Source organism: Nomascus leucogenys, chromosome 15, assembly GCF_006542625.1.
Source record: "Nomascus leucogenys isolate Asia chromosome 15, Asia_NLE_v1, whole genome shotgun sequence".
NCBI lineage: Eukaryota > Metazoa > Chordata > Mammalia > Primates > Hylobatidae > Nomascus > Nomascus leucogenys.
In genome coordinates, this window is record NC_044395.1 from 15606003 (window position 1) to 15619692 (window position 13690).

The 13690-nt window shown below is 52.8% G+C and overlaps 2 protein-coding genes across 3 annotated transcripts; one reads left to right on the forward strand and one right to left on the reverse strand.

Moving 5' to 3' along the window:
- The first annotated feature begins 2844 nt into the window (after positions 1-2844).
- Positions 2845-9055, forward strand: CCDC153 (coiled-coil domain containing 153). The gene is made up of 7 exons (XM_030829037.1): positions 2845-2881; positions 3195-3270; positions 3701-3772; positions 4819-4938; positions 5461-5553; positions 7857-7987; positions 8243-9055. Exons 2-7 carry the CDS (start codon positions 3207-3209, stop codon positions 8369-8371), a joined length of 609 nt encoding a protein of 202 aa, XP_030684897.1. The 5' UTR covers positions 2845-2881; positions 3195-3206; the 3' UTR covers positions 8372-9055.
- PDZD3 (PDZ domain containing 3) lies at positions 8484-13214 on the reverse strand. Of its 2 annotated transcripts, none has more exons than XM_003253271.3 (11): positions 13185-13214; positions 12743-12770; positions 12530-12603; positions 11998-12209; positions 11245-11434; positions 11048-11142; positions 10562-10766; positions 10155-10351; positions 9839-10066; positions 9489-9689; positions 8484-9230 (listed from the first exon to the last, which is right to left on the reverse strand). In XM_003253271.3, exons 1-11 carry the CDS (start codon positions 13198-13200, stop codon positions 9201-9203), a joined length of 1476 nt encoding a protein of 491 aa, XP_003253319.2. In that variant the 5' UTR covers positions 13201-13214; the 3' UTR covers positions 8484-9200. The 2 variants fall into 2 exon arrangements, with proteins under 2 accessions (XP_003253319.2, XP_003253320.2); XM_003253272.3 differs by having other exon boundaries at positions 11006-11142.
- Between the last annotated feature and the right edge of the window lie 476 nt (positions 13215-13690).

Sequence of the window (13690 nt, forward strand, 5' to 3'; positions counted from 1 at the left end):
GCTGGCAGGCTTAGAATTTTATTTTTGGTTTATAGTCACTAAAGTTGGTATACAGGCCCCCACTACTAAATTCCACTGGCTTCAAAAATAAATAAATAAAAGATTAGAAGAAGAATATCCTCCAGATTTGGGAGATGTCCACAAGATTAGTTGACTCTGAGTTACAGGAGCTGTAAGCACTTGGGAAGTCAAGACTGGCTCCTCTCTTTGCTCTGTAAAATGCCCGGAAGTTCATGTAAGTGCCGTGCAGCCACAAGGTGACAAGCATGAACCAGCCTCTGCCTGAAGTTACCCACTACCCAGAAGAAGGAATTTTCAATTCCAGATCTTGTGGCTTTTTTTTTTTTTGAGATGGAGTCTTGCTTTGCTGCCCAGGCTGGAGTGCAGTGGCGCAATCTCGGTTTACTGCAACCTCCGCCTCCTGGGTTCAAGCGATTCTGCCGCCTCAGCCTCCCCAGTAGCTGGGATTACAGGCACGTGCCACCATGCCCAGCTAATTTTTGTATTTTTTAGTAGAGACAGGGTTTAATAATGTTGGCCAGGCTGGTCTCGAACTCCTGACCTCACAATCTGCCCACCTCAGCCTCCCAAAGTGCTGGGATTACAGGTGTGAGTCACCGTGGCCAGCCTCTTGTGGCTATTTCTACAGATGTGCTCCTGATAATAGGCAATGGACCAAAAATATTGAGGGTGACAGAGTTGAAGAGAAGTACCTAAAGAAAGAAGCCCGGGCGCAGTGGCTCACGCCTGTAATCCCAGTACTTTGGGAGGCTGAGGCGGGTGGATCATGAGGTCAGGAGTTCAAGACCAGCCTGGCCAAGATGATGAAACCCCATCTGTACTAAAAATACAAAAATTAGCCAGGCGTGGTGGTGGGTGCCAGTATTCCCAGCTACTCGGGAGGCTGAGGCAGAGAATTGCTTGAACCTGGGAGGTGTAGGTTGCAGTGAGCCAAGATCACGTCACTGTACTCCAGCCTGGCGACAGAATGAGACTCTGTCTGAGAAAAAAAAAAAAAAAAAAAAAGGATAGCTAGTGCAGTGGCTCACACCTATAATCCAAAAACCTTGGGAGGCCGAGGCAGGTGGATCTCTTGAGGCCAGGAGTTCGAGACCATGCTGGACAACATGGTGAAACCCCATCTCTACAAAAAATACAAAAATTAGCCAGGTGTGGTGGCATGTGCCTGTAGTCCTAGCTACTCAGGAGGTTGAGGCGGGAAGATCACCAGAGCCCGGGGAGGCTGAGGCTGTAGTGAGCCGTGATCAAGCCACTGAGCCACTGCACTCCAGCGTCGGTGACAGAGAGAGACACTGAAAAAAAAAAAAAAACCTAAAGAAAGGGTCTGCAGGTCCCCTAATCCAAAAGGAGAAAAGTCCTGAAGTTTCTGCTATTTTCACTCTAACCAGTATGGTGCCCAGAGATCCAAGTGGCAGATCCAAGATGGCAAGGCTCCAGGATAGCATAGAGCTGGAGGGAAAGTGAGGGCTGCCTGACAAGGGAGGGCCACCCATCATACTCTCTCCCCAACGTTAATTCTTCCAGCCACTCCTGGCTCAAACAGGACACTAAGAAGTATCCCCAAAGGGAGTCACCCCCACTGTTGCCCAGTAAATAATTTAAAAGCAAAAATGTAGGAAACTCAGGAGAAGGTCAAGCAAGTCCACTAGAGGGAGCCCCAACCAACTGTATGCTGCAGGGAGCCTCACAAAGCAATGTCTCAACACCTATCTGAAAATCAACCACACGAGGGAATGGGGAAATGTAGCAACAGATTAAGTCACTAGGAGAGAAGATAGCCATGTAAACACCCAGCTAAAACACAGGCTTTTCAAGAGCTACAAAATCACACAATTAAAGATCAGGAAACTGATGCTGAGCAAAGTCAAATGGCTTGCCTCAGGTTACATATCCACAGTTGGGACTCAAACTCACATGTCTTGTCTGTAACCTGAGCACTTTCCTCCACACTTGCATCCCTCTAGGTCAGTACACTAGAGTCCATGGGTCCACTATTCCTCTGCGTCTCATTTCTCTGAAGTGGGAAACTCCCTGGACTACCTATTCCTGCACTTATTACCCTCATTCTACAGTGTACTGAAGAGGATCTTCAGTGGTCTGGGGGTTTTGTTTGTTTGAGACAGGGTCTCCCTCTGTCATTCAGGGTGGAGTGCAGTGGTGCAATCATAGCTTGCTGCTGCCTTAATCTCCCAGGCTCAAGTGATTCTCCTGCTTCAGCCTCCCAAGTAGCTGAGACTACAAGTGTGCACCACCAAACCAGGCTAATTTTTTATATTTTTTTGTAGAAATGAGGTCTCACTGTGTTGTCCAGGCTGGTCTCGAACTCCTGGCCTCAAGTAATCCTCCTGCCTCAGCTTCTCAAAATGCTGGGATTATAGGCGATGTCAGTTGTCCAACATGGCTACTGTCAGTCCTTTTCCTCTGTATCAGCACCACATATTATCTCAGATGTGTACATCTGAATTTGGAAGTCTCCACATTGCAGGCCATGTCTACATGGCAATGAATCATAACTAATCGGCCTCCAAAGCCCTTTCTTTTCAAACTATAGTTAGGATTTTGGGATAAGGAAAGAACTGACCCTTTGAGATCTTGATATTTAAACTTTGTGAGCTGATTTAGCCCATTCCCCCTTCCTATGAATTCCATGTTTCCCAGTTGCCTGGACAACATACAGCCTCCCGAAACCCAACCTTCCAGCCCTCAGTCCTGCCCTCAAGAGAAATTTGCCACCAAGGATTGGCTCCCAGGACCCAGGCCCTGCCTCAGGCTCCTCGCTAGTTGGGCCTTCTCTCTGTCACTCTCCACGAGTGGGTCACTCCACAGGGAGCCACGACGCTGGCAGGAGAGGATCCTACAGGTAGGAAGAGACGGTTGAGGATGATGGGAAGAGGGAGGGGAGCAGGTACAGGGATTTCGTTTCTCTAAAAGAGAGTTGCGAGGAATGACTTCTGTACAGAGTCAGCCTGGTTGAGAGAAAAAACTCCATCCTCCCCACTGACCCCAACCCTGTCTGAGGTTCCAAAGAGACTGTGAACTGACTTTTCTGAAGGATATGAGAGACAAATTTGGAGTAGAACCAGGAGACTCTCCTGAGACTCCTGGTTCAGTCTAAAGCTCAGGAAAGCATCCCTGTGTCCAGACCTAAACATAAGGTCCCCTCCTTCTCCCAGGACAGCAAGGAGATGCCACCTAAAAACAAAGAAAGAGGGAAGAAATCTGGGGCACAGAAGAAGAAAAAGAACTGGGGTGAGTCATGGTGGGGTGGAGGTGCCCCCTGCTTCTCCATGTTCTGCCACGAAGACCACGCAGAGCTCCTCCAGAGAGAATTCAGCCTTCTGCAGGACAGGATGGAGCTCTCTTGACCTTCCTCTTTCATGTCCTCAAAGCCAGATCCAGGGAGCTGAGGAAGTGGGGAAATGGTCACCCACGCTCTCCTTTAAGCCCCATCTAGCTCTGTGCCTTCCTAATATATTTGTCATGTGTATTTTGCAAATCTGTTATGTGCTGGTCGGTGAGGACACGGTGCTGACTTCAGTCAACTCTGCCACCGTGGATCCCTCATTTAGTGGTCCTCAGGTCTCCTGTGGCAAAAGTGCAGGGTGTGGGGTGAGGATGCGAGCAGAGTGAGGAATGCTGAGATCATGAAGAGCTGAGGCTCTGCCATTTGCCACGGCAGGTGCAGATGTGGAGGCCGAGTCCGGGCACAGGCTGGTGCTGCTGGAGAAGGAGCTGCTCCGAGACCACTTGTGTAAGGAGGGTAGAAGCTGGCATGGGTGGGCAACAGGGGAAGTGAAATGGGGCATTTCTGTATCCTGGGGGATTGGAGAGTTGGAGGTATGGTGGGGGGTTAAGGTGAACCCTAACCATCCCCTAGTGGAGAAAGACGATGAGAGAGGGGTGGGCAGCGAGAGTTGATAAAGGAAGGTTTTTTTTTGTTTTTTTGTTTTTGACAGAATCTTGCTCTATTGCCCAGGCTGGAGTGCAGTGGTATGGTCATAGTTCACTGTAATCTCTAACTCCTGGGCCCCAACAATCTTCCTGCCTCAGCCTCCTGAGTAGCTGGTATTACAGGTGCACACCACCATGCCTGGCTACTTTATTTATTTATTTATTTATTTATTTATTTATTTTTATTTTTATTTTTTTTGAGACAGAGTCTGGCGCTCTGTCGCCCAGGCTGGAGTGCAGTGGCGCAATCTTGGCTCACTGCAGCCTCTGCCTCCCAGGTTCAAGAGATTCTCCTGCCTCAGCCTCCCGAGTAGCTGGGATTACAGGCACGCGGCCACCACGCCCAGCTAATTTTTGTATTCTTAGTAGAGATGGGTTTTCACCATGTTGGCCAGGCTGGCCTCGAACTCTTGACCTTGTGTCCCACCAGCCTTGTCCTCCCGAAGTGCTGGGATTACAGGCGTGAGCCACCGTGCCTGGCCCTATTTATTTTATAGAGACAAGGTCTCACTCTGTTGCCCAGGCAGGTCTCAAACTCCTGGCCTCAAGCAATTCTCCCACCTAAGCCTCCCAAAATATTGGGATTACAGGCATGAGCCACCATGCCAGGCAATCTGGAAAGCTATTTTTTATAGCCAGAACATGGAGGGAGTTTTTACTTGTTAATAATGAAGAGCCTGTGAGACTCTAGGGATAAAAAACAAAAACAACAAAACCCAGAGAGAGAATAAGAGGCTGGACACCCCACCACCAGATTTCTAGAGGTGGGCAAAGTCCATCAAGTTCATGGAGGCTGATTTAGTGGGCCCCAGCCAGTCCTGACAGTGGCTCTGGGACTGCTCACAGCTCTACGGAGGGATGAAGCCCGTCGAGCCAAGGCTTCCGAAGACCAGCTGAGGCAGAGGCTGCAAGGGGTGGAGGCTGAGCTGGAAGGGGCCGGAAGTGAAGGGAAGGCCATATATGCAGGTGTGTGGTCTGTTAAGCAGGTGGGCAGGAGACAGGGGCTTGGAGGAGGACAACCAACAGGGTCAGCTGATGCAAGGAAGGGAAACAAGGAGGGCTTCCGACTGCCAGGCCTGGTCTTGGTCTTTCCCGAACGGTACAAATCAGGAAGGATCCTGCGGGAACCAAAGACATGTAGGTCCCTGGGATCCCAGGCAGGGGCCTTCCAGGATGCCTGGTGCCATGTGCTTGATGCTGTGTAGGATACACATGCAGTCATAGCCATCGCCTCAATCATCCCGTGGGAGGGGAGAAGGGCTAGCATCCCCAGCCAAAGCTGGACTGCAGGAGGTAGGTCGGGCTTCCTGTCCCTTCCTCAGGTTTTCATGGTCTGCAGCTTCTCAGAATCACAAAAAGAACCAAGAAGGCCTTTGTGCTCCTGTTCCTCTAGACCAAGTAGAGGCTTCCCCACCCACAACTTCATTTCCTTTCTCCATCCCTCCATCTCCAACCTGGGTCCCTGGTGGTCCACTGCCCCCACCCCAGAGATGAGTCGCCAGTGCCGTGCCCTGCAGGAGGATATGCAAACCCGCAGCAAGCAGCTGGAGGAAGAAGTCAAAGGCCTTCGGGGGCAGCTAGGTAGGTTTCCCCACTCTCTAAGCCCCTTCTCTCCAAGAGTTGCAGTAAGGGCCAGCATGGAGGGGTAGACTTCAAAGTCTCTGCTCCAGAAAGCTGCCGTCTGGGCTCTGGGATCGCTTTCCCCACTTTCACTGACCCTCCACCACTGAGGACTGCAGCAGAGGGTTCGGGATGCCAACAATCTCTGTTGTAAGTAAAGAAGAGGCGCCAGGCGCAGTGGCTCAGGCCTGTAATCCCAGCACTTTGGGAGGCCAAGGCGGGTGGATCACCTGAGGTCAGGAGTTCAAGAACAGCCTGGCCAAATGGCGAAACCCCGTCTCTACTAAAAATATAAAAATTAGCCAGATGTGGTGGTGCACACCTGTAATCCCAGCTACTCGGGAGGCTGATGCAGGAGAATCACTTGAACACGGGAGGCAGAGGTTGCAGTGAGCTGAGATCACGCCATTGCACTCCAGCCTGGGCAACAGAGCAAGACTCTGTCTCAAAAAAATAAATAAAAATAAAAAAGAAGAGGTAGGCCTCACACCCCATTTCCTCCTCTCAAGGCCAGCCCTAACTCCCCACCACTACCATGCCTCTTGTGAGCAAAACATATTCCCTTTTAGTTTAGCTGATTTCTACAATGAAACTAAGGGAAAATGTTTGACTTATTTACTTCTGTATCTTCAAGACCTAGCACCTGGTAGATCCTAAATAACTGTTCACCAAATAAATGAATAAACACTCCTAATAAGCAAAAATATTTTTAAAAATCAGGAAGCCTTTGCTTCTCTTCTCGTCTCTTGCTTACAAAATAATGTTGAAATATCTCAGCATGACATATGAGCTCTTTCACAATTTTGGTCTCAAAGTTTTCATACCTTAAAAATGCCTTCAACCGGGTGCAGTGGCTCACCCCTGTAATCCCAGCATTTTGGGAGGTCAAGGCAAGAGGATTGCTTGAGGCCAAGAGTTCAAGACCAGCCTGGCCAATATGGTGAAATGCCATCTCTACTAAAATTACAAAAATTAGCCAAGTATGGTGGCATGTGCCTGTAATCTCAGCTACTTGGGAGGCTGAGTCAGGAGAATCACTTGAACCCAGGAGGTGGAGGCTGCAGTGAGCCAAGATCACACCACTACACTCCAGCCTCGGCAACAGAGTAAGATTCCAACTAAAAAAAAAAAAAAAAAAAAAAGCCTTCGGTTTAGCTATAGATGGCCAGGAGCTGCTTATCTGCCATTCAAACCCTGGGTTCCTTTCCTAATTTTTGCTTTACCTCAAATTCCAAGTCAATCAATGACTCAATTGTTTTTGTTTTTGTTGTTGTTGTTTTGGGTTTTTTTGTTTTTTTGTTTTGAGATGGAGTTTCGCTCTGGTCGCTCATTCTGGAGTGCAATGGCACGATCTCGACTCACTGCAACCTCCACCTCCCACATTCAAGCAATTCTCCTGCCTCAGCCTCCCGAATAGCAGGGATTACAGGTGTGCACCACCATGCCCGGCTAATTTTTGTATTTTTAGTAGAGATGGAATTTCACCATGTTGGCCAGGCTCGTTTCAGACTCCTGACCTCAGGTAATCCACCCTCCTCGGCCTCCCAAAGTGCTAGGGTTACAGGTGTAAGCCACCGCGCCCAGCCAATGAATCAATGTTTAAGCACCTCCTTTATACTAGCTAGGTGCTTTGTCATCCATTTATCATGTTTAAAGGTCACAGTATGCCCCTGAGAAATGTGTCATTCTCTCTTTAAAGATGAAGACACCAGCCAGCCGCGGTGGCTCACGCTTGTAATCCCACCAATTTGGGAGGCCGAGGTGGGCGGATCACAAGGTCAAGAGATAGGCACCATCCTGGCCAACATGGTGAAACCCCATCCCTAGTAAAAATTCAAAGATTAGCTGGGCGTGGTGGCATGTGCCTGTAGTCCCAGCTACTCGGGAGGCTGAGGCAGGAGAATTGCTTGAACCCAGGAGGTGGCAGTTGCAGTGAGCCAAGATCATGCCACTGCACTCCAGCCTGGCGACAGACTGAGACTCCATCTTAAAAAAAAAAAAAAAGATGAAGAAAGCAAGGCTCAGAAAGAGACATGCCAGTGGTCACCCAGGTAGGAATCCGACTTTGGAGCCTTCTATCTCAAGCCCACCACTCTCTGCTATACCTCAGTGGAGCTTCAGCTTTTACAGGGACTGTGGGAAAGTTGGTGATGCTGGGGGAGTCTGGAATGAGCCCATTTGAGGTCTCCTTTCCAGATACCTTTGGAGACTGGTCAAGGATAGAGTGTCACCATCCTGCTCTCTTTCATCCTGCCTGCCCCCAGAGGTATGCCAAAAGGAGGCTGCGGCTGCCCAGGAAGAGGCTGAACAAGCTCTGGGAGAGCGGGACCAGGCCCTGGCTCAGCTTCAGGCCCACGTGGCAGACATGGAGGCGAAGTATGAGGAAATCTTACACGTAAGCACCACCCCCTGGATCCCAGCCATCCCAGTACCCAGGACTCCCCCGTGCCCACAAACCCCAGCTAGTGTGATGACTGACAACCCAGGGGTAAGGAGAAGAAGCATCTCCAAGGGAGCCCTGCTCTATCCTGAGGGCAGACAGAGGGGATACAACCATGTCTACTGGGCAAGGAAAGCTTACGAACCAACCTGGGGCAGCCCTCTCTCCTTCCTTCTGGCTTCCTGGGGGCTGAAATGTTGATGTCTGCAGGACAGTCTGGACAGGCTCTTGGCCAAGCTGAGAGCCATCAAGCCGCAGTGGGATGGGGTGGCACTGAGATTGCACGCCAGGCACAAGGAGCAGCTACGCCAGTTTGGACTCCCCCCCCTGGATCTTTGAAGCCACCAGCCCCTAGTCTCTAGTGTTCTCTGAGGCCCCAGCAATAAAGTGTCTTGATGCAGAACTTAATAGAGCTGTGGGCTCTGGCCTTTTGGCAGAGAGGAGTAGATCTTTTTTATTTTTATTTTTATTTAGTTTTCTTCTTTTTTTGTTCTTTTTGTTGTTGTTGTTGATTTTTAGGAGTGGCTCTCATGCAGACGTCTCAGTTCTGGGTTGACCCATTATCCCTGAGATTCAGTGACAGGAAAGAAATTTGACCAGGTCTCAACCTCTCTCCTGCAGGAGCCGCATCCCACCCCTTGAGCCTGAGGCCCTTTTGATCCCTTCACACCACTGCCCCTTACCCCCACCATCACAAACACAGACAGTCAGTTTATGGGGAACGGCCATTTCCATAACAAATGCAACAGTGGCCAAGCACCACCCTCCCGCAATGCTAAGGGACCCACAGAGGGCAGGCATAGCTGGTCTCCAAATTTTTGCATTACACTCAAGGGTCCTGGAGTCATATCTAGAAAAGGTCCAGATGGCTTCAATCCTAGCCAGACCCACAGCCACACCTTCATCGTTGGGACACAGCTCTCCAAAACTCCCGTATGACATCCTCTAGAGCCTCAGACTCCTTCAGGGACCTGCCTGAGGCCTCCAACCACACCCTCTGCTGGGAGGTGGACCTGCAGGAAGGGAGGGAGCATCTGGGCCAGCCTGTGATCGGTAGTGTCTGAGTCCCTCTGGTCTGGCTTAGAGAGAGCATCCTGCCTTCACCACCTCAGGCTGGAGAGTGAAGACAGGGTAGCCCCTGAGTATGTCTGTACCAAGCAGGGGTGCTCTACAGCAGATCCGAGGCCAGAGCCCAGTCCTATGCGGAGAGAGGGGGTAGAAGGTCATTCCAGGTGGGACCCAGAAGAGTTCCTTTTTCTTGCCCCGCCCTGCACTGGAATGCCCAGGAATGGCATTTATTTCACGGGTCCTTCTGTCCCCACCTACCACGACCTGAAGTCCCAACCTGCGTACCCCACACTGCTTCACCTTGTACCTTGCCCACTCTGTCCTTCTTTCTCACTCCTCCCTGCCCTTCTGTAGCTACTCACAGTTCCATCTGTTTCTTCTTCCTCACCTCTGCAGCCCCAGGGGGAATCCAGGCTTCCAAGCCCCGCAGAGACCTGGCTGCCAGCTTCAGGCAGAGGGGTGGCTCAGCCTCAGGCAGCTGCTGAAGCCTCTCCAGGTCATTCTCTCCCCCAACAGGATACCCGTTCACTTCCAGAATCACATCTCCCACTTGCAGCCCAGCCCGGGCAGCTGAGCCTCCTGGAGTCACCTGGTGGTGTGGGGGCATGCAGATGGGACATCTTTCCCCTTTACCGTAGGGGAAAGTTTGCTGGCTTAAGGCTCTGGGAGGGAAGCAGAGGAAGACTGATCAGGCAGCAAGGGATCGAAGGGATTCAAGATCCATGGGGCATCAGTCACCTGGGAGATGAAGAGACGAGGCCCACTGGCCACACAACTGAGTCGGAAGCCATAGCCGCCACCAGGCCCAGGGTACAGGAAGCACTGTCGGGAGCCAAGAGGGACAGAAGGCACGCTTGTGTCTTCAAGTGAAGGGTCCTCTGTCTCAACCAGTGAGGCTGAACTGCTGCCCTGCTGAACTGCGGGAGCCTCTGTGTTCTCCAAGAAGAGGAGTGGGGATAGGCGAACCTGGAAGGCGGCAGGTAGAGCAAATCTGTTGGACCCAAGCCCTGCCCCACTCCTGCCCCAACCCTAGCCCCTGCCCCTCAGCACGCACCATGCTGAAGAAGCGGTCAGCCTCCGGGTCGACGACAATGAGGGAGACACGGGAGCCCTGCGCCTGGATCCTGGACACTGTCTCCTCATGGCCCAGCCCCTCCACGCTCTCCCCAGCCACAGCCACCAGCCGGTCCCCAGCCTGCATCCCAGCCTTCTTGGCTGGCAGTCCCGGGTCCACCTCCCACAGGAACTGTCCTGGGGCATAGACATCCTCACTGCTCCTCTCCAGCTATCCTAGGCCACTGTGTGCACACCAGGGGACTGACCCCAGAGTGAACAGGAAGAGGCGGCCCAGGGCCAGAGCTCAGACAGGGACACCTCTTCGGTGCACTGAAAGGTGTATATACAATTGTGTGCCCACCCCAAGGCCCACCTTCCCCCACCAGCCCCAGGGCTCCCACTCACCAGGGCGACCATCAAGGCCCTTTTCCTCCCGGAGCAGGAACCCAAAACCCTGGGGCCCCTTCTCCAGGCGCAGACAGCGGGGCTTTGTGGGCAGTGCCCAGCCCTCTGCCAGGGGTGCAGCCAGGGGCAATCCCAGCTGGCGACACTGTTCCTCCACCTCTGGCCCTGCCACCAGCAAGGTCACCTGCTGTCCACTCTGCCAAAGCTGTGGGGACCCAGCAGGGCATCAGTATAACACCTGGGCAGGGAGAGAAGAGGCATGCTCCCCCCACAGCCCCTCCTCCCAGGCACTAAGTGGAACCTGGCACAAACTGTAGAGGGGGAGGTTGGTGATAAAGGTAGGAGACCAGATAAGGAAGTTAGGCGCATGGGGGAGGAGGCGTCTTCCCGAGGTGGGGCCCAGGCCCGGATTGGGGGAGGAGAGTGGGAGACAGGCAGCCACACCTTCCTGGTGAGTTGGTTGTGAGTGAACTTCTCCACACTGACCCCATTCACTTCCAGCAGCCGGGCCCCCGGGGGCACCCCTGCCCGCTCAGCTGCTCCTCCAGTACTTAGCACCAACCAGAAAGGACCCTGATTGCCTAGAAATAAAAAAAATGCAAGGTCCAATCTGTTGCCTCCCTGCCCTGAACAGGGGCTGAGATCCCTCATCCTTACCACCCCCTCACACCCTCTGGGCTCACCATGGGTGACACTGAAGCCAAAACCACCCTCATCTTTCACTATGTGGCATAGCCGGGGCCGGACCCCTGGGCCTAGGGTAGGACAGAGGTGGGCATCTTCTCCCAGCTGAGCTCGGGCCACGTCATGTGCATGCCGTGCCAATACTGTCAGCAACACCCGAGGGCTGCTGGCCCGGATGCGGCGTACCACCTGGACAGAGGGCATGTGGGCGTGGGTTTGGTCTAGACCCTCTTGCCAACCCCCAGGACCTCCCTGAAATCCACATTTTTTGCCAGGGGAATCGGCTTTTTTTCTTTTTTTTTTGAGACGGAGTTTCGCTCTTGTCCCCCAGGCTGGAGTGCAGTGGTGCGATCTCAGCTCACCGCAACCTCCGCCTTCTGGGTTCAAGTGATTCTCCTGCCTCAGCCTCCCGAGTAGCTGGGATTACAGGTGCCTGCCACCACGCCTGGCTAATTTTTGTATTTTTAGTAGAGACAGGGTCTTGCCATGTTGGCCAGGCTGGTCTTGAACTGCTGACCTTGGGTGATCCTCCTGCCTCGGCCTCCCAAAGTGTTGGGATTACAGACGTGAGCCACTGCGCCTGGCGGGAATCAGCTTTCTAGATGCCTTCCCCCACCCCTCTGAATGGGGCACTTCTAAATCCTGGGGTGTGGGGGAGTGAGGCTTTTGCCTTGCTGCCATAGTGCCCAGGGGACTGAGCAACCCGCTTCTCTTTCTGAGGTGCCACATGCTCTCCTGGGCCACAGCCTTACCACCGCGTAGTCTTCATGTTCCACAACATCGTTGTTCACCGCCAGGATCCTGTCTCCTTCCTGAAGACCCTGGCGCTGGGCAGAGGTGCCTGGGTCCACCCTGCACACCACATGCCCAGCCCTGCCCAGCTCCTGCTGCAGGTGGAAGCCAAAACTCTTGCCCTCCTCTTTGCTCAGTAAACAGAAGCGAGGCCGCTCCAGGCTCCAGGGATCTGGAGGGTGAGGTGGGCAGCAGAAAAGGGGGAGGAGAGGGCACAGCCCAAGTACAGGTTCACCGTGTGCCTGGCAGACCCTGTGTCCTGATAGGGCGCTGGGCAGTTTCTGCCTGGTTGGGTGTTGGGTGGTGGGGTGAACACTTCCTGGGCAGAGGGACTGGGACAGGAGAAAACACCTGGCCCCTCCTATCTCTACTCCCAACCAAGGCTGTTATCAGAGGGAGACCCAGTGAGTGGTTACCAAGGAGATCGGAGGCTGTGTGGAGCTATGGTGCCTCCAGGGAAAGGGAATGGTTGCCAGGGGGTGAGGGAGTTACCATAGGGGTCGTGGTCTTCGGCCAGGGAGAGGACAGGATTATCAATGCCCAGCTTTGGGTTAAACTTAAACTTTCTGCAAGGAGGCAGGGGAAGCAGGTACAAGCTGGCAGCTGGACTTGGGTCCCAGGATCTCCTTTAGGTGCTAATGGCAGTGAAGCACTTCCCTGCCTCCTATTCTTTCCTCCCCTTGCCCCAACCCTCATGGCACTTACAGAGTTAACGAGGCTGTGTCCTGCAGATCTACTGAGCAAAGAAGTGGGTGAGAGGAGGACAGTCACATTCTTCTACCCAGATGTGCCTCTTCCATTGGCATAAACTAAAAGGACTCAGGGGAACCCCCAAACTCAGGGCATGCCCCCTCCATTCTGCTCCAAAGGGGTCTTCTCTTCTCACTGCCATACACACAGGACTATTGTGCGGTCCCCTCCCTTTCCCTCCCCGCAAGTCCTTGGCACATAAATCTGAGCATATCAGTACAGGGTGTGGACCAGGAAGACAGACATATCAGCTCACTACTTTTCTCCTGACTTGTTTACCTGCCTCAGGGCTCCAAGCCCCAAAATCAAGTGTGCCCTGGTCCCAAAGCTACAGCCTCCAAGTCGGCCCCCTGCCCGTCCCAAAGTCCCCTGCAAAGGATTTCTCCTGGCCTCCTACCTGCAGCTTTCTCCATAGCTGGATCAGCAACCCAGTGCTCGGGGTAGGGACAAGGTTCATCACAGCTGCTGATCCTCCCACCCATCCCCTCCCAGGTCCCGCCTCCTTGAAGACGCTGTGGAAGCAGTGGGGTAATGGTTAACGGGAGTGAGAGTCTTTTTTTTTTGAGATGGAGTTTAGCTCTTCTTGCCCAGGCTGGAGTGTGCAATGGCACGATCTTGGCTCATCACAACCTCTGCCTTCCAGATTCAAGCAATTCTCCTGCCTCAGCCTCCCGAGTAGCTGGGATTACGGGCATGTGCCTCCACACCTGGCTAATTTTGTATTTTTAGTAGAGATGGGGTTTCTCCATATTGGTCAGGCTGGTCTCAAACTCCCCACCTCAAGTGATCTGCCCTCATTGGCCTCCCAAAGTGCTGGGATTACAGGCGTGAGCCACCGTGCCCCACTGAGAGTCTTATCCTCTGGAAAACTGTGTGGGTTCCTCCTGACTCTATCCCTGGACC